Here is a 22,784-nt window from a genome sequence, read left to right on the forward strand (position 1 = left end):
GCCCTGGGGGGGGCTGGCAGGGCAGTGGGGGGGCACCCCAGGGACCGGGGGGTGGGGACCCCCACGGGCGGGGAGACGCGCTTTTCAAGGTGGGGGGATGCGGGGAGGCGGCCGCACCGCTGCGGGGCAGAGGCGCTGGCGACCCAAAGCCCCTTTCGGGGGCGCCGATTCCCGGCTGGGCTGCGGGACCCGGGGAGGGGGGGGCACGGACAAAGGGCGCCCGTCGGCAGACAAAGGGGCAGCGGCGGAGCCGGGGGGCGGGGGGGATGGGGGGGTGGCTGCAGAACCGGGCGGCGGGGCCGGAGCGCAACGCCCCGGCGGCCGGAAGACAGGGCGGGGGGTGAGGGGTGGGGAGAGGGGAGGAGGACCGGCTCAGCCCCGCTGAAAAGGAGGGCTCGCCCGCCCGTCGCCCCCCCATCGGCCCCCCCAACCCCCCCTCCCCTCCACCGGGTCCTGCCCCACACCATGGCTCTGTCCTGGAGGAGCTGGCTGGCCAACGAGGGGAGCAAACACCTCTTTCTGGTAGGGGGCTGCCCCACCAGACCCGGGGGGGGTCCCCTCGGTGGGGCTGAGCTGCGGGGAAGGCTGGGGAGGGGGGCGCAGAGGGGGGGGCGGGCGGCCGGGGCCAGCGCGGCTGGCGGGTGCTCGGCGGGGCGCCGTGGAGCCGCGGGGGGGAGGTCGGGGGTCCGCGGGGCGCAGGAGGCGCCGGGCGTGCGGGGGCGTCGGTGCCCCCCGGGATGCGCTCCCGGTGCGCCCCGGCGCGCGGCGGGCAGGGGGACACCGCCTGTGCCCGGGGACAAGGCGCGCAAAGTCCGCGTCCGGCGGGCACTCCGCACCGCTCCGTGCTCTTTGTTAGAGCCGCCTGGGGGAAGTTGAGGGGCAGAGGATGCGTCTTCGTGGAGGGGTCACGTTCGTCCTGCCTTTGTCTTTGTCTCTTTGTTGGTATTTTTTATTCTTTGAGCCTTTAACTGCAATATTTAACTAAAGAGCGGGAGCGGCGTTTTGTACGCCGAGGGCTTTGCCAGCTCTCGTTGTCTGAAGTCACAAAGGTAAAGTTTTGTGAAGTTCAGTGAAAGTGCAAACTTCTCACGCAGGGGCTATTCCTTTTAATACTTTAAAATATTTTATGCTAAATGCTCGAAGTTTTTTCTCTCCCATTCCATATGTTTATGAAACTACACGCTTACAAGTTTTATGAATGAAATTACCACTGAAAAGTTTGCACATGCAACTTTCGCTTACAAACTCTTGTTTCTGTTTCATTTTAGCTTTTCTGGCTCTCCCTCAATGCGTGGCTCTTCTGGAAAACCTTCCTGCTCTATTATCAAGGGCTGCAGTATTATTATTTGCATCAGATGTTAGGGGTGAGTGACCCGGACATTACTTTTTGCCCTGGAAATTGGGATGCTGGGAGATGGGAAAGGGACAGGATGCATTTGCTAATCAAGGATGACACAAACTGCCTGTTAACGCCACAAAGCGGGGAAAGATCAAATAGGAAATGACTGGGATACTGCTGACAGTTGTTTAGGCGTAGAAAGTGAACAGCGTGGAGAAGAAAAAGAGCCAGTCAAGTGTGGGACAGCTATCCTTCCCCCGCCTTTCCCCCCTCCCGGTGCTCCCAGCTGCAGACAGGCTCACAGGAACACAAACATGCTCAAGAGATGACTGGAGATCGACTTTTTGTCATCAAAATGTTAGCCAAGCTTATGGGCTTGCGCTGGCAAATCCTTTCTAATCCAGTTATTGCGATACATATTTGCTGAAGGAATTCTTTTGATATGTCTTAGTTCTACTTGGTGTTTGTCATCCTCGTAGTTCCTGTGTAAATCATTGTGATCTATATTATTTTAGTTTTGTTTTCTAACAACAAATTCTTGGAATCTGAATGGTTTAATGAAGATTTTACTGTTTTGATTTTGCGAGGGTAACATCCACCACCACCAGAAGAATCCAAAAAAAGATAATATGGGGAAGTGAGATACGGGTCTGTCTTGTGAAGTTACCCACAGCCACGCTCTTGCGGTTGTTTGAAATGACTTCTGTCCAAAGGGCTTAACAATTTCCTGGAAAGTGCTCTAGGGTTGCTCAGATTTTGAGAATGCAGGAGAAGGTGGATGAATAACACGATGCTTTGTAACACCATGGCAGACTCGGGAATGGGTGTCAATGCAGAGTTGACGTGGGGCTAAAGCACAGATGATGCACATCCCAACCTGCTGTAGAGCCTCTGGGTTTTATCTTGGGCAGGATATATTTTTTGTTATGGCTGATACCATTGCCAGAGCTAGCCAGCCCCATAAGCCTTTGTGAACTTGCTTGAAAGTAAGTTGACCTGATACACTTTTCTCTTTTTTTCTTATGGCTGACTCAGACGTGTTAAGAAATGAATCTTAGCAAAGGTAATGCAAAAAGGAGGGAATGAAAATACCTAAATGCTTCATGATGATGACTTTATAACAGAAAAAAACCATGAAAACACATTTAGTTTTACCATGATCTCTAATAGCGTTGCAGCCCAGCACGTCCATTTGAAAAGTGTGTTTGTTCCTGGCAGAGCAAGTGGGTTGTTTATAAAGCGAATGTTCTTGGGTCAACATGTTGGGCCAGGTTGTCAGCTGGTGTCAATCAGCAAAGTTCCTCTCACTTCAGAAGACTCACCTGCCTTGTACCAGCTCATCACCTGGCCTTTTTTTGCTTTTCTTATACTTCACAATGAAAGACATGTAGAAAGTAATATAATCTGTGTTGAGAACCTGTGAGTTGATTCAAGCAACAGATTCACTGTCTTGGTCAGGAGATGAGAGCTGGGAAGCCATGTGTTTGGTTTGTGTCTGCAACTGTGAGAAAAATTACCAAAGAAGTTTAGAAACTTTTTTAAATGAGGAAGAAAGTGAAAAGCTAAATCTAAAAGATACTTTTGACCAAAGCTCTGAAACTAATTTAAAAATTTTGAAAGCATTAAAGACTGCAAAACATTCTCACAACTCACTTCTTACAGTTTGACTAAATATCATACAAATACCATTCTAAGACACCAAAATTATCTTTCTCCCATCTCTTCAATGTATTTGTACATGTGTATAAATGATACAGGTTGTTTTGCAAGGGTTGGGAAGACTGAACCCAATTTTAGTCTCTTCAGGAAACAGAGTAAGCACGGCCATGCTACACCTGCTGTTCCCTTTCGTGGGGATTTTTGCTCCTCTTCTTTACATCGGGTTGTGTAGCCACTGTCCACCTTGTGGCCCATCTCATAACACTCTCCTCTTGGTTCCATATGTGGGTGAGTGGCTTGCAGTGTCTCTGTGTGCCATTTCTGGATGTTTGAAAATGCGGGGATTTAGATGAAAATTCTTCATTTATAGTTCAGTAGTTGGTTTGGGGTTTTTTTTTGTGTCTTAAGATGATGAACCGAAACCAACTTGTTTTTCAGCGAGGTCTGCTAAGGAGTTGTTTTCTTTTCTCTCTTTGTGCACTGCGATAGCTTAAAATCTCCTGAAGAACTTCTGCACTTGCAGCACTGAAAGATTTACCACAGGTAATTTTATTGTTTTCCAAGTAACAGGGTGGAGAACAAGAAGAGTTGCTGTGGTAAATCAGACTGTGAAATGAAATCTTGGACTGAATATCCGAGTAGATTCAACTCTGCCATGTTTTCATGCAACTTGTTTTCTTTCTGATGTGAAGAAGGAGAAAATTCTTTCCTTCAGTGATCACTGAAGTGGTTCGCCTTCCTTCGGCCTTCTGCAGAAGGAGGAGACCAGTTTTATTCTCTGTCGATTGCATCCTCTGCAATCTTGATACTTAGCACAGGATTTTGAAATTATTTCGGTACCTAACTCTCAATCTTTCAATGTCAGTCTTTCTGATCCTTAATTCTACACCTGTAAAAAGGCAATAATAGCATGGTGACGTCCTGGAAGTGCAAAGAGAATAAATAAGTCAATGGCACTGATGTGCTGGGGGAAGGTTAATCAGTCTATTCGACACTACAAAATTTAGTGGGTAAAGTTACGTTGTGTCAAACGTCCCCACTTTGCAGTTTGAGTCCTACTGATGAGACCAGCATAAAGTCTTCAATGTGGAATCTCTGTCCTTGGAGGTTTTCAGAAACTAATTGCATAAAACCCTGGGCAAAGTTGGTCAGAGTTTGGGCTTGAACCTGCATTGAGTGGGAGGTTGGAATAGAGACATCCCAAGGTCCCTTCCAACCAGAATAATTCTGTGATTATATGATTCTTGTGGTCTAAGTTAGCCAGAACCTAGCAGATGTAAACCCCTTCCCTACACTTTTGCCTTGTAACACTGCACGTCAGAGTCTTAGTACATGAGTGCACTCATTGCTGCTGGTTCAGGAACGTAAGTCAAATAAAAAAAACCAAAACTCAGTTTTTCATAATTCAATGAGTGTAAACTTGTGGCATTATTTTGCCTAAAGAGAAGTCTGTGAGGAAGACAATAGGCACTGATTTTATGTAAAAGATTGTGACAAAGAGGAAAGGAAGATTCTTATCTCCATCTTCATGGTAGGTAGCGCAGGATGTAGTCTGTGTGAATTACAGAAAGGAAGCTTCACAGATTACTTGACGTGACTCCACAATCTCCATTGTTGGAGGTTCTCGGTCAGAGAAGTTTACCAAATTATTAATTTCCTTGTGGACTTCAGGATTTCTCCCTTCACGTTAGCTTGGCTGTATTTGTTTTCCAACAAGTTTGCTTGCATTTGACCAACCAATTTAGTCCTAAATTCGGTACTGGCCTTATTATAGAACTCAAATCTTGCTTTTAACAGCATTAAATGAAATACCTGTTTCTTGTTCCTTGAGTTCCCCATGAATAGAAAGCATTGGGCTCATTTTGTCATGGCATAAAAGGTCTCTCTTTCCCTATTCCCTCTCTAGTCGCTGCTCAGATAACTCTAATGTAGTCAAATGGCTGTTAATGCAAGAGATGAGCTTCTGGGTTTCACACCGAAGTGGAGATAATGCCTTCTCAGAAGGGGCTCTCTGGGAAAAGATTGAATAACTGAAAAAGGGACCGAAAAAGAAAAGTGCTGCCTCACTTTTTTATCTGTACAGTTGCTGCCTTCCTGAGCATCGTGTTTGTGTCATCTTTATTTACTGCTTGGAATACATTCCCGTAACTTGCATGTCTCTCCTTGCTACTTTATCGTAATGATAAAGATTTTGCTAATGGAGGCCAAATTCTGCTTCCATTGATCCTTACGCAACCGCTCTGCAGCCTCCTTCCCCCACGCATCTAAGTGTTGAAGGGAGCTGTGTACCTTGACCCTTTATTTTCCTTAATGTGTAGTTTTGCTATTTAATTGTCTTGTAACCAGGCTATTTGGGATTTGTTCTTTAGGTGCTACGTGTAGCAAAAATGTTTAATAATAGGTTTACGTTGCTATGGAAGCTCTGTGCGTGTATATATAAAAGTATATACACAATTCGATTTTTCAGGTTTTTTTCTACAAGGTGAGCTTAAAAGGTGAGATAGGACAATATTTGTTGACGTTTTCCTGTATTTTACTCCCCAATACGTTTTGCAACCACATATTGAATATTAGATTTCTGTGCACAGCGGCTGCAGGTAACATTCATCTCAGCGTTTATAACTGATGAACTTTGGGGAATTTTGTGATATACAGTAAATTCCTTTAGCCTTCAACTTAATACTGAAATAAATTGCCTGACTGCAGAGAAGCTCGTTTCCCCTGCAGCTCACAGAACACCCAACGAGAACTGCCTCGTTGCCTCTCCATCCTACTTTGCGCGTTGTATGAGCGTGGCCAGGAGTCCATCCGGATTTCTGTGGGACCGTACATCAGACAGGGGTAGCTGGAGAACTTACGTTCCCGCTGTGTCTCTGGAGCCCTGTCCTGCTGCTGTGGAGAAGTAAAATACGGTGATCGCTTTATACTTGCCCGGAGAAGGAGTTTTGAGGATACCAGGTTTGAATTTGTAGTGGGTCCGGTTCCCTACTGTCTCTGCCACAGATTTCCCCTGTAAATTTGATTAATCCTTTAGTTTTTCCAGGCCTCTCTGCCCCTCCATGGAATGGGATAACAGCGTGTGTGGTACCGGGTAGGCAGAGTACAGAAGGAGGTTGTCAAACGCTTGGATTTGATGTCAGCAAAGGGTGGATGAAAGAGAGCGTCCAGCAGAGATTTTGGGGGTGTTTTTCCACTCTTTTTGATCCTACAGCAATTTCGTATGCTACTAACATGAAATAAGACCTTTTTTTTTTAAGACAAGGATAATCTTAGGAAGAAAAGAGGATTATGTTTCTCTCATTTCTTAACTAGTTAATAAGGATATATATTCCCTTCTAGAACCAGCAAGTTGCCTTGGAGCAAAAATTGTCTTTCATTCTGCTATTGTTTAAAAATCCAAGAATACACTATGATAATTTGTTACTGTGCCACCCAGGCAACGCGAAGGAAGTCAAGAAAGAGACCACTTGGAAACCATTTGGAAAGAATTAGTTTCATAGGGATATTTTTAGCCTTTGGATATATGTTAAGAGCAAACTTAGTACTCTGTTATTCTTCTGGGTCTTGAATGAATTGTGATTCTAAGCATTGCTAAATGTATTACTTTACCATTGTTTTCAAATTGGTCATGGGCTCATTGCAGCAATCATTGCCCAGCTGTATTTCAGAATAAAACCTTAAGTGAACCGTTGGTGAAACTGTTTGAAGCTGGAGAAGTCGTTTTCTCCTCTCTTTTTTTTTTTTTTAATTTTTCTTTTTACAGATGCTGATAGCCTTGAATTAGAATTAATATGAGGGCATTCTTCCATAGTAACTGCATTATGAATGAATATCTGCTATTTGTTAAATAGTGTCATGGAAAAACACAAAGCAAGGTTAGGGTAGCCTTTTCTACTCATCATAGCTGATTCATAGTTTTTGTACCAGTTAAATTGTTTAGCAATTTACTTATTTCTTAGAATAAATTATTTCATTTACTTAATACTATACAGTGTAGAATTAACTCCATCCTAGACTATTCCAAACTAGACTGTTTTGTTGAAGTTTTGCAAGAAGAATAGTTGTCCCCGATAAAGGAAGTCTCGGGTAACTGATATCATGCCTGATTTATGTTTAAACTCAAAGACAACATAAATTCTTAAGAAACTAATGGTGTAACTTCTGGTCTAGTTGAAGATGTCCCTGCTCACTGCAGGGGGTTGGACTAGATGGCCTTTAAAGGTCCCTTCCAACCCAGCACATTCCATGATTCTCTCATATAGGTCATATCAGAAATTACAACAATTTTCAAATTGCTTTACTTATTAATTGTTCTGCAGCTTTTTTCAGCTTTTCGGTGTTAGTCAAGGGCTACAAAAATGGTTCCGTTTACTTTGGATTTGCATAACGTTAGTTCTACGCAATTCTTGTGTTTTTCAAATCATGCTCATTTAATCACTGAAATACTGTAGCACATCAGCAAGCTCTAATAAAAACGCTTATATGCGTTTAATGAGCATGTTTTTGAAGTTATTGCTTATGAGGTGTATAGCTCATTTTAGCTTCCCTTTAGAGGAATAATAATTAATGAAAATAGAGACAGGCTTGTATATGCAAATGGCACATTATAGAGACATTTTACTTTCCATTCATAGAATCGTAGAATGTGTTGGGCTGGAGGGGACCTTTAAAGGTCATCTAGTCCAACCCCCCTGCAATGAGCAGGGACATCTCTAACTAGATCAGATTAAGTCCAATAATTTCAAGGATATTGCCATTTTATCTGTCAATGCAAAAATACTTACAATGTTCTAAAGTCACTTTAAGCTACTGTGGATAGAGAAATATTTATTCTTATTGTTCACATATTTTTTTTTTTTTTAATCATGCTTTGAAGCGGAAAGTGACATCAGCATTCAGTAAAATCTCAGGTCGGTTGCTGAGGTTGTGGCCACTGTAGCTGCTGTCCAGTTGCAGTCATTGCACTTGGTCTCTGGACCACTTGGGAGAGTCCAGAGGGGAGGGCAGAGGATGATCTAAAGGCTGAAGAGCATGATTTGTGAGGGAAAAGTAACAAGAATAGTCTCTCACAGTGCATGTGAAAAGAGCGTGAAGTAACAGATGAAATAGAAGCAAGGGAGGTTTTATGTAAGGAAAAAGGGACTAACATTGCACTGGCAGAAAAGGTGGAGGAGGTCTGGAGAGTGGGAGAACCAGGTGATGTAGTTCATTCTAGTCTTATTTTCTAGAATTCAGTAGGTTAGAGGTGCCTCTGTTGTAAGTGTCCCTCTCAGGATAACTTCCATGAGAGCTGCTCCCGGGCCATTTGCCAGGGATCCCACATGTACACGGCAGAGAACAAGGTAGAGCACGTTTTGTGGGGTAATTTCTCCTACGTCTCATGACCAGCTTTTGGGAGAAGATGCCCTTATGACCGCTTTGTTCTGTGGAACGGGTAATCGTAGGATCATAGAATCATGGAATTGTTCCGGTTGGAAGGAACCTTAAAGATCATCTAGTTCCAATCCCCCTGCCATGGGCAGGGACACCTCCCACTAGACCAGGTTGCTCAGAGCCCCGTCCAGCCTGGCCTTGAACACTTCCAGGGGCATCCACAAGTTCTCTGGGCAACCTGTTCCGGTGTCTCACCACCCTCATGGTGAAGAACTTCTTCCTAACGTCCAGTCTGAATCGACCCATCTCTAGTTTTAATCCATTCCCTCTAGTCCTACCATTACCCAACATCCTAAAAAGTCCCTCCCCAGCTTTCTTGTAGGCCCCCTTAAGATACTGGTAGGCCACTAGAAGGTCTCCTCGGAGCCTTGTCTTCTCCAGACTGAAGTCTGGAGAACTTCTCTGTTGAGAAGGTCCCTAGCACTCAGGTCCAACTAAATAATGTAAAGTAGCCAGAAAATAAACAGAATTTACGTAGACTTTGATGCTTCAGGTGGATTCACCACCTTTACCTTCTGTTTGCCTACTGGTTTTGTGCCCAGACGTACCGCAGAGCAGGTGGGGTACATGGGTTGTACTAACTCTAACAGTTCTGGTGGTTTATGGTACTGAGAAGCTCCTGTCATGCCGTTGTGCTTGTGATCTTGCTAGACATGCTGAAGTCCAGTTATTTTGTTTACTTTATTTTTACTAGTTTATATATTCATCCATTTCTGAGACATGTAGATAAGTCTGTAAAAGACAACTAATAGCAATGACAAATTTTGAAATTACAAGGCTTTTCTAATAATTTCTGTAAGAAAATATTACCGAATAAATAAGACCTCTGTATTTCTCTCCATTTTTCTTCTTCTTGATAAGAAAGATATGAATATAATAAATTCACTAATTTCACATTTCACACATTTCACTAATGAAACGTTTTGCACTGAAAAATAACAAATGTTCTGTTTTTTTTACATAACGTTTCTTTTTGAAAAAGTAATACATCTTCAGTAATTTTTATTAGATAATTCGTACTTGTTCAAATCATTCACATACCTCTGCAGTATTTGAGTTATCTTATAATATTGTAACAGTTTTAATTAATTTATTCAGGAGTTGAAAAACTTGGGGCTTAGAGAACATTGTAAGAAATACCCTTCCAGAAATCTGTTGACAGTCTAAAAGCATTTTTATATAAGGTAGTAAAATGGTAATTCAACCTAATAACTAGGCGAACAATGGCATTTTGCTAACTTTTTAAAAAATCATAAATGAATGAGAGAATTTAATAAGATTAAAAAATACCGGTTATGACATTAATGGGTGCTTTGTTCATTTATTTGACAGGTGTTTTTGTTCTAATTATGTAAGTTCCAAATATACCAGTGAAAGCATTAGTGAAATTAGATTTCGTTGCAGTTCCCAGCTATTGAGTAGTTAAAATGAAGAAAACCTACTGTCATTAGGTCCAAATCTGGCACTGCGTGGTGTGAATGGATGAGGAGTTCCGTGACAGTTCCATAGCAGTCCTTGAAACAATATTATCATTTCAATTTAATTGAATCAGTATTTTTCTACATCTTTTTCTGGCTTGTTTACCAGAAAATCATTACGCTTAAACTTAAGTGGCTGTCTAGTGTCTTCATAGTATTTATCCCTCTTATTTAATTATGCTTGTGGAAGCTTTCAGGTAATTTCTCAGTGGATGCTTGTTGTTGTCTCAGATAGATAGTTTTGTTCCACGTGGCTTTGAGCACCGGTGAGGATATTGGTTCTTTCAGTAGAAATTTGTCATTTGCTGACATTATTGGTCACAAAATTAGTTTTAAATAAGTTTTTGATGCAAAGGTGAGAGCTGTTTCACTCAGAGAACAGGACAGCATGCTGTGTGTACAGTGGTTTTTCCAGTACAGGTCAAACATCATGAAACTCCGCTATTCTGATGAGTCAAAGAGAGCATGGGAACCATTTGGGTTCACAGCCAAGAAAAGGAGGTTGAATAGGGAACCATTTGAACGTCTTTTCTCCCTGCAATCTAACTCTTGCTGTATTTGTTCAGCTAGGATTGTGTGTTAGCAGAGCTTCAGCATCTGTCCTCAATCTCAACTGCTGCCTGGTCCTTCTACCCATGTGCCGTGTTCTCTTGGCCTTCCTGCGGGGATCCCAGAAGGTGAGTACTGTCCTCAGAATGCAGCAGCTGAGAAGAGGAGGGCCTGGTCTCTGTTTAGTCTAAAAATAATAGGAAAAAATCTGTTATATCCCTGTTTGTTATACAGTATGTACCTACCTGGTGCAAGTATCGTTCAGCCTAGGTTCATGACCCCTTGGCTGGCATTGTCTGGTTTGATTGGCCCTGTCGTGAGGAGGGTTTCTTGAAGGCGTTTTTGAAGCGCAGGGTCTTGCTGTGGAACTGTAACCAGACGAAGTCTTCTCCTCCTTTCCCAGCTCTAATATGAAAGACATCTGTGTCCTCTCCACTGCTTCCTGGTAGAATTCAACAGGGCAAAAAGAACGGAGTCTCTGCATGACCAGAAGTGTCCTACTGGAAATGACAGAACTCTTAAATAAAAATACCCAACCTGATATATTCGCTATCAGGAGAGAAAAAAAAAGTTCTGGCAAAGCAAAGAGCGTTTGTTTTCCGTACCAGTGTTCAGTAAACGATAGTTTAGCTTGTTTGAGATTTGTCAGTTGCTTTGGCAGAAATGTAAGTGATGCTTTTGAGGAACACCTGTGCTTTCTAGACGGTTGCCAACTGAACCTGAGTTCTGTTCATCATGTGACAGTACCTGTAAGATTTGATGCCTATAGATACCTACACGTATGCAAATACACCTTTCCCCCGATCCTGCTCAGTGATGCCGACAACAATTAGTGCTGGAATTCCTAAATTTTAAGGCCAGAAGGGACGTTACTTTATGTGCTCTATGTACTTTATGTGGAATACTGACCCAACTGTGATTTCTGTATTAAGACCTCAGAACTGACTCATTGTCATAATCCTGTAGTTTTTAAATTTAGGTACTGTGCTTGCAAGGGTGTTAAACCTAGTAAAAGCTGAAGTTGCTATTAAATGAGCTCAATTGCTCTTTGCTTTGTTTTAGAAGAGAGATTGCTTGAATTCTTCTCTTATTAGGTTGCCAGCCGGAAAACCAGAAGGCTGCTAGATAAAAGTAAAACTTTCCATGTGACGTGTGGTGTTACAATATGCATCTTTTCAGGTGAGATCTTGCTGTACTGAGCAGCAGCTTGTTTGGGAAATGCATTAAAGCCGGTTTTTGTGGTTTTTCTTATACAGTACATTTGGGGGTAGTCTTGCTCTGTGCTTCCCTGCCTTACGTTGTGAATGCTTTCTGGGATGTGTGTGGGGTTTGGTTTATTTTTCCTTTAAACACATGAGCTTACATTCTAACGCCGAGCCTTTCCTTAAAATTCCAGTTTCTGAAAGGACAGGTGTATGAGATCAGGTCAAAATCTGCCATTATAGCTGACCTTCAGTTGTGCCTGAGGAATTTGAGTGAGGAAGCGGGATGCTACAGGCTTATCAGCAGGAGAGGGAGCAGTGGAGGCAAACACCCATTGAACTGAAGGCAAAAGTGTTCTTTGGTGGACACCTTTGAATATTGTCTCCCAGCTGAAGCGTTGCAGTGTGGAAATGATGGCTCTAGTGCTAAAAAAACGTAATATCTTAAATGCATACAGCTTTCTGCCATGCATATCTATAACTTGATTTACTTTAGCAAAAATAATTCCTTAGTCCCCGATACATCTCAAGCAGGTGATGTGATTATGGCTTGGCATCTGGGTAGCCACTTTTCTTTACTTCAGGGGAACGTCTACCTCTTGTTTACGGATCTCAGCTTTACTCTTGTTGGTTTTTTTTAGTCTTACATGTTGCTGCTCATCTGGTGAACGCTCTTAACTTCTCTGAGAACTACAATGAAGACTTCCTGTCACTAAATGCAGCAAACTATCGCGGTGAGGTGAGCCAGCTGTTCTTTTATATTTTGCTTTTAAGTATATAATTTAAATGTATGATTATTCTTATATCCAATTCCATTGCGAGATACATCCTGTGATCTGTAGAGCGCTGCTGATTTTGTGCACTGAAAAGTCACCATCATGTGGATTGCCGTGGATTTTGTTTCTTTCTCTGGACGAAGCGTGCATTAAGCACCTTGTTTAAGGCAGCAGGATTCAGACCTCTTGGATGGAGAGGTGGAGAACGCTGTCATCAAGTCCTTTCACCTGCGCTCTGCCCTGTTCTCCTTCTTCTCTACAACATGCTTTAACTTCTGTTCAGCCCTGTGCTGGTCAGGCGGTTGGGGTAGATGATTGTTGCAGGTCCCTTCCAACTGAAATAGGCTGTTCGACTCTTCTTCTGCTTCTCTCTGTTCCTTGGGTGGGCCTGATTGAGACGCTTCTGCTGTTTTGGAAAAATACATTCTGTGTTTGCAACATTTAGAATATAGTGCCATGTGACATGTGCTGGTGACAGGGAGATTTGAGAGTGATTTTGCATTTTTAAACTGCAGTGGGAACTGGAGTATATATGCGAAGAGTGGAATCAGTTATCTGCACGAACTGGGCTGGAAGCTGATTTCTAGTTACGAAATACTTTGTTTGCCTGACTGCTGACTGTGGTGCGGATTGCTTTGAGGGCATACCCCAGCCCTAGTCCCTCCTCCAGGTGCTTGCTTGTGCATTTGGCGCTGGAGAGATGTTTGCAGATTGTAGGAGTAAGACTGGAGTCCGGGACTCTTTCTTCTTTGGGCTACACTCAAGTGCTCTCTTGTTTATATTCATTCTGGTCTCAAGTCTGCTTTTCTTTTCTACCAGCTTCATTAGGAAAGATTTAGAATGACCCTGTCCCAGCTGCATCCTTTCCTGGAAAAGGAGAGCTTGACTCAGCCCAGGCGCATAAGGACCAACAACCAAGGTCTTCTACTCCCCGGGTGAATGATCTAATCACCGAGCTATTCTACGGCAGGCAGACATGCCAACACCAACTATTGTGCTGAGGTTCTGGATTGAACTCAAGTGTCTGCGTGTGTTAGGAGTGGTCTGATGGGCTTAGCCTCATCAGGAACATTAGCAGGAGCTTGCCGCAGGCAAGAACGTGCCAGGGTGTGCATGGCAGCCTGTGCTAAGCAGCCTTAGGAATTTTGCAATAGAAAAATGGAGATAATAACAAGTTTTTAGTAACTCTAGGATCAAAACCTCACATATTTTAGGTACTCGAGTAGCTCTTGAATCTCTGTGCTTGAATTCCACTTAAACATGTTGTTAGCTGGGGCGGGCAGTCTGGATGCTGCTGCCGTCTTCTGCACGCGGGGGCGCGTGTTTGGGTGCAGACAAGGTCAGAGAGAGGGACGCTTCATTTTTTCTCACCTGTACGACAACTGCTCACCTCCCCTCACTGCATTTTACTGCGAGTTTAAAAAAAAAAACAAACCAAAGTTCTTCTCTGCAGTGAGGACAAAACCTCAGGAGGCATAGGACTCAAGGGAGTGAGGCAGTTTCCCGTGGGGTTGACGTATCCCCTCTTCCTCTCACGTGCGGTGAAGGACACAGGAACATCTGGCCTTGTATTGTCAGCTCCTTTGTGTGCAGTCCTGCTTCACTGGAGTCCACTGCACATCTCTTGGTGATGCCATTGGCTGTAAAATTCTTGCTGCTGGTCTTTCATCGAAATTCAAAATCTCTCTCTCTCCTGCTCCCCTCTGTCCTCCCAAAGGTATGAGGTACCTGACTAAAGTTAGGCTTTCAAAAAATAATAATTTTTAAGATTATCTGGATCCTAATTTTTCATAACAGATCGGAACTGTCTTCACTGGAGGAATGCAAAGGTTGAAGGTTTAATTTATGTTGAATTGCAGTCAGTGTAAACTGCTGCCAAATACCAAATCCATTCCTGCATTCAGATTTAGGGACTGCTTACACCATCGAGCCTGTGAGCTTTATGAGCTACTTGTTATTATTACATTATTCATATTATTACCATATATAAAATCAAATATATTGACTTCTTTTTTGACCTGTCTGTTTTTCAGGACCCGAGGAAACTGCTTTTTGCTACTGGTAAGTCTGTTGCAAAATGGAATGCAAAAGTTTGCTGCTTCTCATCCTCGCTCTCCAGACAAAACATTCTGATCCCGTGTTTGCATGCTCCGTTTGTTGTATCTCAGCTAGGTTGAGATGTGTTATTTGTGTTAATACAAGCCGGGTTTGCTTATCCAGTAGTCAGGAGGGAGGACTTACGTAAGCCCTGTAGTAGGATGAGCAGCGTCTTCAAAGCTGTTGTTGTACAGATGAGTCAGTGGAAAATCATCAGTTTCAAACAGGGATTCTGCATAATATTAAACCCAAATTCCTAAATGATCCAATTTCTAGAAAAAGAAACACAACAAAAAAGCAGCCGTCTTGCTTCAGCTGGTTTATTTAAGGCTCGGTTTGACTTCGGAGCCATCTAAACTGTTATATGGGAATCAGGCTTCAGCACTTACAAAGAATAAATAAGCAAGAACATTTTTGGTGCAGGAATTTAGAAGGGAGCAATGTTTGGGTATGGACAGGTAGGCACGAGCCCGAGCTGTAGTGCTTCACAAGCAGGACAAGGTCCTCTCGGAGGCAAAGGTCCTTATTTAGACCAAATGAAAAAATTCCAACTTTGTGTCATTTAGGGCAGGGTCCAAAAGAATCATTCTGGTCAGCAGCTGATGGCGTTCTAGACCTGTCAATCCCATACATTTACTAGAATTGGCAGCCTTGGTGGAAAAGGGCTTTCCGAAAACCCTAGGCAGGTTGAGGTCAGTTGAAAGCAGAGGAAGTGAGAAAGTGAAATGACAGAAATTTGAGGTACAAGTTAACTGCTAACTGGAAATAGGCTGGGTGACTGGTGTAGTCAGTGAACCCGTGGTGGAGGCCTGAAGGAAGGTAACTCACAGAGGAGGGAGTTAAAGATGGGGAGGGGGGATCAGAACAAGCCTCCAGTGCCACATTTAATATCTTGCATAAAGGAGAAGGACTGAGTGTGGAGGCCCCATCAAATGTTACAGCTTCTGGGGGCACTTTGAGGCCTCAGTAGCTGAGCACAGACGATCTGCAAGGTGGAACTCCTTTTACCCTCTGGCAGCTGGGAAAATACTGCATTTTCAAAAGTTTGAGCAAAAAGTCTGAGCACATTGTTGCAAAAAGCATTTTTTTTTTGTGATTTTAATTTTAAATGTAAGGTTTCTCAGATCACTCCCCATCCTAACAGCGGCTAATTAACATTTATTATTTGTGCCGTGGGAGTGCCCAGGCAGGGACCAAGACTTCGCTGCAATGGGAGCTGTACAAATATGCAAAAAAAGGGTCTCTTCCCAAACTAGATTTATTGGCTGATTTTTTTAACAGTGAAGAGAAGGAATAAGGGTTTGGAAGGATTTACAGTGCGATGGTTTTTCACATCAGTCTGGGAAAGAACCTCCTGGCTTAAGGATGCGAGGCTCTGGGAAGAACAAGTATTCAAGACTGTAGTTAGTGGGGGGAAAAGCGAGACAGAGAGGAGAGGAAACACCAAAAATGCACCGATGAATCGGGGCGAGGTTGGCAGTGGTTTCATATTTGCAGTGTGATGGAGAAGAGAATTGAAGAACTGGCTGGAAAAGGTGATCTCTGGCGTGAGTGCCGACGTAGGAAGCTGGATCAAGTGCTGCACTGCAGTTGGATTGGAAGTATTTGTGTCAGAGGGGAGACCGATTGCACGCGACCTATCAAATTAGGCTAAGAATGAAGAAGAAATGAAGAACGGAAAGAATGCACATTTTTTTATTGCAACTGCTTTTAATTGTAACCTTTCTGCGAAGGACTGACATTAATGTTTCTTATGCAGTCCGTGACAAAACCTCCATTGATTGCAGGACCAGGATTTTTCCTACAGTTTGTAAAACCGAGGGGTGATTTGGAATGTATCAGAGTTTGGGTATCAGACTTATCAACAAGTGGATATTGGGAAGTTTATAAAAAGATAAGATTTGAAATTGTCTCTTTATTGCTAAAGAGTCTAAAATCACAATGAATTATTTAAAAAATTAGCTCGTTGTTATCATTAGGATGTGATCCTGTAAAAGATCCTGGACCATTAAAATCTGTGGTTTTGCCATTTGCGCCCATGAAAGCTGGTTGAAACTCTTGTATTCTGAGACTAAAACAGCACTTATTTAGCTTTGTGCTTGGTGATTGGCCTGACTGACCTTGTTTAAACCCAAACACGTGACTTTTCTTCGTGAAGTAAAACGTTCTTAGTTCTTAATTCAGATTCTTAATGCCTGGGATGGCAATTTTGAAGATAAAAAAGTGGTAAGATAAAGATAAAAAGAAGATAAAATAGCTCAGAAAAAGTGGTAACTTTGGGGTTCTTCTAATGTCTCTTTAGGCTGATGGTTTATGGTACTTTATGGGCAGGATTCTACTTTAGGATGAAACGAGTCATGCTGTAGAAATGCTCTCCTTTGACTTAAAAAAGAGATGAGGATAGACTAGTTCTGATACGAGTCTGCATTTGAGCAGATGAGTCCAGTCCTTAATGTTTTTACCCTTTCCTTGGCGAATACTGGCTGTAGATCCCTCTCACAGACCTTGCTCTACGGGCAGCAATTTCAAGCATGATACAATGCCATGGAGAGTAATTTCAGGCTCTTTCTCATTCCAGGATGAAATGGGTTGGCAAACAATTGTAGTGACAGCTTGCATAGAAATTGATTTGCTTGAAGTTCTCTCCCTGACCAGGTTTTTAATTGTCGTGTTCAACAGAGTTTAGGGTTTGGAATAAAAAAAGAGGTATAGAAACTTGTACAGTCAGTCTTACAAATAAACAAATAGACAGGAATTGTTCTTGGTTACCTGCTTAGAGACAAACGTTCTGAGCAAATGATTGCGGGAGCAAAGGCAATAGGAAATTAGTGATGCTTGGTGAAATGCAAGGAAGAGGCTGTTTTTCTCTGGGAAGGTGGGGAATAACAGAACATCTCTTCTTTCTTGTCTGGTTTAATACATGAATTGTCTTCAAGAGATAAATGCATGCAGGAGTTTGATTGAATCATGATTTCTATGTCTAATAACTTCCGTTTTCCTAAAAGGTCGTAGGAGACAACTGTACCTCTCCACAAGTCAAATGTAAGTTATCTTATGTCTGTTTTAGTTCCAGGTCTGACTGGAGTCATTATGGTGTTGGTATTATTCCTAATGTGTACAGCTTCTACCTATGCCATCAGGTAAGACGTAATCTGATCGCTATGCTGAAAAATGCCATTTGCGTAATCATATTCTCATACTGATTAGAGGGAACAAAGAGTAAATGCAGTACAAAGCAAGAAGTATTTAAATGAGTGTTAAAAATACCAGTTTTCTTGCCGTATTTTTTTTTTTTACTAGCTTGCAGGTAAATTGTCACAGTGAATTTTGTATTCAAAAAATTACAAAACCTGATTAAATTGCCTTCAGAGGAAAATATTGTTTGAGGAATGTGCTCAGTTAAAAACCTAGGTCTTTAAAAATGCAAATAGTTCTTTTTTCCTGTTTGTACAGGGAGGCAGTAAACTAAGCATATGGCAAGTTCTGTCCAATGCATAAATTAAGTCCACTGGAAGTAAAATAAGATGATATCTTTATCTTAATTATTTTCATCAATTAATTATAACAGCAAACTGTAAAAAAACAGCCACAGAAAAAAACAGCAGTGAAACAAACCAAACAGAATTATGCTACCTAAGTAGAATGTTGCGTTTTTAAAGCTCTGCTTATTTTGAATGTTGATTATAATTTTGAAAGAGCAATGCAGTATTGGCTTAGAGTAGCTGATGGGATTTCTTAAGTTTTGGTCCTCCAATGGGTTCACATCCTGCACCGACATTATTGAACACGTATTATGGTACATTTGAGTGACTGGGATCTCGGAGGATCTAGCCAAATGTTGTAGCCTTTTTAAGGCTTGGATTCTGCAACTGAAGCCTATAAAAAAACCCTTGGTTTTTATAGCAGTCTCTGGTGAATTCAAAGACTGATTATGTAAATACATCATCTCAATTCACCAAACTCTGAAGGACGTTTTAATCTTCAAACGTTAATGGTGCTTCGCCGATGTGAGCTGGGTATGTGGGTTTGGACATTGTTGAACTAATCTGTCTTTCCTGAGTAGCAACGTTATCTGGCGCTGATTCAGGAAAGTAGTTCAGCAAATACTTGGGCACTTTTTGTAGACGATGGTACTTCCAGGGTTGAGACCTTTGAGAGACACTGTAGGCTACAGAAGTCCAGGATGAGACTGCTGCCCAAGATGTCAGACATGGCTGCACATTACATCGTCCACGCAGATGGCTCTTCTTGCAAAAGAAAGCCAATTTTGGGAAGATGGAAAAATGAAACAATTACTTCACTCCACAGCACTGAGCCAGAACAAAGTCCTGTTTTCTTCAAGGCCATGATAAATTAGAAAAAAAGAACAGCATTTAGTAATCATTGGGAAACTTAGGAAAATATATGTAGTTGCAAACATATTCTTGGAAATAATAATTTTGCAGTTCATGCAACAAAGGTTTCCATCTTTCCGAGTTACATGCTTGTCATTTCCTTCTTCAAGTGCAAGTGCTTTCCCATCTTTCTGCACCTCCCAGCAGAATCAAAGCCCTAAGAGATCATTTGCATCTCCTGTTACTCTCCCTCAGCCATATGGCTCAAGCGTGTCTTTATAATGTCTTTTCCTGAGGAAATGAGCCTCTGTGTGCATCTTTCTGTCCCTTTTAAATCTCTTTCCCTGTGGATTCTCACGTGCTTTATGATGACTAAGCTCATGCTATGGTCTTAGAAAAATTAATTGTAAATGTTCACTGCCTATCAGAAACTGGGCTTTTAAAAAATATTTCAGAGACTGTTATACTCTCTTTGATTTCAGCCCTAATCCGCTCTTGCACACTGACCTGCTTAATCATTTCTTCCTTCGTATGTTCTTCCTGAAATTTTTCTCTGCATGATTATCCTGCTATTTTCGTGCCTCTACTTGTTCAGTAAACTGTATGAATAAGTATTAGGAGGATTGAATTAGCTGCTAATGTTTTAAAGAGGGGAAAATGAGTGGTGTTTGAAAAATTTTCTAAATTTCTTCCAGGTCATACCTGGGAATTAGACCAACATACGTTTTTTAGTAGTTGTCTGTTGGTGGGATTATAAAGTTATTAGAAAATACAATAAAAAAACCCCTATGAATAAACGTTGTCGTTTCTGCTATATTTCAAATGAATGTTGCTCAACAGTGTTTCCAATGAAAATAATTACTAGTGACTTTGGAAATCATATATTTAAAGGAACATTAAAATATAAGCTACTCCAATGCCATCTCTTTCTGTAACCAAATATTCCAGTCTTCAATTTCATCTTCTAACTACCACCTATATCTTCCTTTTCAAAACTAGCTGTAACAGGGCTAAAAATATTTTTCTAAAACTGTGCTGCTTGCTGTGTCCCTTTAAAGTATGGCAGTCGCCCCTTACATTTCTCAGTCAGTTAACTCTTGCAGGTCTGCACCTGCAAAATTCTAAAGTAGTTTAACCAAAATTAAAATTAAATATTCAACTTGATCTCAAATTTTCAGGACTTGGGAGTTCCTAAGAAATGCTTTCATTCTGTGAATAACGTCAATTTTAAGCCCTAAGAAGAAGGCAAAGAAAGTAAGAAACGTTGTGAAGAAGTATAAAAATCTATATGTAGCAGTAGGAAGATCAAGTGTATTAGAATATTGTATGTATCTGTATGACACACAGTTTAAGAAGGTGTGGTTTGGGCCAGACTGGCCACTGAAACAAATGACAAATACAAGTAAGAAACATGTAATTATTAAAAAGTTGGAGAACATGCTTTATGGTAAGAGGTTCAAGGATCTCCATCCCTTTAGTTTAAGCAGGTGAAGTTGAGAGGACTTGATTACATTTAGGGGAACTTCAGGCATGCGAGGAACCAGGATTTTATAGTAGAGGTATCTGCAGGAATGCAGAAAGAAGAATAAAATGGTCAACTGGCCGGAAGCTGACATTTAGACATACTCAGACAAGAAGTATACAGTAGTTTTAATCAGTAATAATAATTAGCAGTTGAAAATGACACATCAGAAGCTGGGATTGACTTTCCGTCACGGAAATTTTGAAAAATTGGTGCATTCCGAAAAAAGTGCTCAAGATCCAATAAGAATTAATTCAGTGTGCAGCTTTCGGTTTTGTAGCCAGATACCAAATTAAACCAGAGCTCCAAGATGTGTTTCAGGCCTGGGGGTAAATGTTGTTCTCTTTGTGCCTTCTCATTGTGCCTCCATTCCCCACAGCACCATCCTTCACTTTCATCTCACTGATGTTCGCTCCCACAGCTCCTTACGGATCCTGTTGAGCGACTGCATGAAAGTGCCTGCCAGGGTGTGGGTACTCAGAAATGGTTTGAGCAGCCTCAAGGAGGAAAAAGTGTTAGCGTGGTGCTGAACGGGGGAAGAACGGCAGGGCGAAGGGGGGGCTTCAGAGCCCCCAGCTGCCGATGGGTTCCTTAGAACTGCCCTTGCTTGGGTTTTATTTTTGTGGCCCTCAGAATGTCAAAATTATTTTTTTCTGTCTTGAGAAAGGAAACAGCTAAGTCCCATATTGACAGAAACAAATGCAATGTACGTTTCAGATGTACTGAAGCAAGGGTAGTTCGTTGTTTATGTGAAATATGGTTGGAGGGGAAAAAATTCTGAAAAAAGTTATCTGTGTCGGAGGAGTAGCTTCTTAAACTACGTACTCAGAGTTAAGGCTGTTTTTTATTTAATAATGGCTTTGGCTTATGGATGGGGGTAGGTTTTTTGGTTTTGGAAGGAACTCTACTACCATGCTGTGTAGTGTGAGAGGTGTGTTTGTATGCTATGAAGTAGAATATTTTCTTAACCATTTGGTGGTTGTTGTTGTTTGGTGACTATTTTACTCAAGAAAAAACAAACAGGCTTAACAGAAAACAGTTCCGGATGAGTATTTTCTTTGGTCTTGGTTCTTTTTGCATTACCTAACAAGTTACTGATGAAAGTAAGTCCCCTTTCCCCTTCACCTCTCCTGATCCTCACAGTGGTCATGTTCTTCTTGTTCCTCCCAACACCATCAGTCCTAGAGCCCCACCGTATGTGGCTTCCTGCCCTGAAATTTCTCCTGACAGTCCTCTTGTTGCCTCCTTGCTCTCCTTCCCTTTCCTCCTGTATTGTCTTCCACTGTATACCCTCACAGATTTCTTCTACCTTTCCCACCCGCCCTGCTGCTGCTGTCGACGATACCTGTTTGTGTGTTGTACCAGTAGTGACACATTAAACACCACAGCCCTGTACTGGGGCAGAGAACGGGAGGAGGCACTCACTCTAAAGAGATTTAGTTTTGAGCCTGGAGGCTGAAGAACTATTCTAGCTATGAGGATGTGATAGGGCCTAAGCAGGACCTATGAAACCAGTGAAGTCTCCTAATTTTGCAAGGGTTCTTCAGCTGGCTCTGTACTTCTGTGTCCATCTTCCTCAACTTTTTATTTCTGTGCCAGTCACCTGTTCTTCTCAACACTTAATTGCGTGCAGATACTTAATTGCGTGCCTGGAGGAAAACGTACTGGGCTTTGACTATTCTACGTGACTACGTGGTGTATAATGATGTCCTACGTGCACAGATCTGCTTTTAATGAGCAGTGATTCCATCTGAGTGAAACAGCATTGAACCATGGTTTATTCTTTTCAGGGTTTCAAACTATGACATCTTCTGGTATACACACAACCTTTTCTTTGTCTTCTATATGCTGCTGATGCTGCATGTTTCTGGGTAAGTAAGCGGAAAACACTGTCCCTTTTCCTGACGCATAACCAGAAAGAGCAGTTCCCTTGATTACTGCTTTTCCCGAGCTCGCTTGTGCACAGCGGGGCAACTTCTTCACAAGATGTTGTGCTTTTCAGGTTTTCAACAGGTTATTATTTAAATAATGTTCAGACTGTAGCTTGGAGAATTGTGTGCTACTACAGCCAGCTAGCACAAACTTCTACACTTGCACATTTATTCCTTGTCCATTTTACCAGTTTCTAGTGGGAAATCAAGAAAACACTATTGCTGCTTTTCTGCCCTCTCTTACCTGGTTGCCGAGAGGAGGATGAGAAGTAAGTTTGCTCATCCCTTTCTCTTTCCTCTCTCCCTTCCATTTTGACTCCTAAGGAGGCGGAAGGAATGGCCCCTCCCTGATTATCTCTTTCTCGTTGCCATCATACAAAATATACTAGTTTTTCTTCTTTTTTTCCACAAACATGAGACGAGTGTTCATGTACCATGAAGCTGATGGTCAGGTCTGTATCTGG

At 42.1% G+C, this 22,784-nt stretch overlaps 1 protein-coding gene across 4 annotated transcripts in view; it reads left to right on the forward strand.

The window, feature by feature from the left end:
- Positions 1-431: 431 nt before the first annotated feature.
- NOX4 (NADPH oxidase 4) overlaps positions 432-22,784 on the forward strand; it is a 116,864-nt gene continuing 94,511 nt past the window's right edge. For 2 of the 4 annotated variants that reach the window (XM_054217834.1, XM_054217838.1), the window contains exons 1-8: positions 432-522; positions 1,269-1,364; positions 10,476-10,586; positions 11,553-11,637; positions 12,302-12,399; positions 14,470-14,497; positions 17,601-17,673; positions 22,180-22,260. In XM_054217834.1, the coding sequence (XP_054073809.1) occupies positions 466-522; positions 1,269-1,364; positions 10,476-10,586; positions 11,553-11,637; positions 12,302-12,399; positions 14,470-14,497; positions 17,601-17,673; positions 22,180-22,260 (629 nt within the window). In that variant the 5' untranslated portion in view covers positions 432-465. The remainder of the gene's footprint in view (positions 523-1,268; positions 1,365-10,475; positions 10,587-11,552; positions 11,638-12,301; positions 12,400-14,469; positions 14,498-17,600; positions 17,674-22,179; positions 22,261-22,784) is intronic. The other 2 variants (XM_054217840.1, XM_054217849.1) reach the window with 1 other exon arrangement.

The sequence above is a fragment of the Rissa tridactyla genome, chromosome 1 (assembly GCF_028500815.1).
Source record: "Rissa tridactyla isolate bRisTri1 chromosome 1, bRisTri1.patW.cur.20221130, whole genome shotgun sequence".
Classification (NCBI taxonomy): Eukaryota; Metazoa; Chordata; class Aves; order Charadriiformes; family Laridae; genus Rissa; species Rissa tridactyla.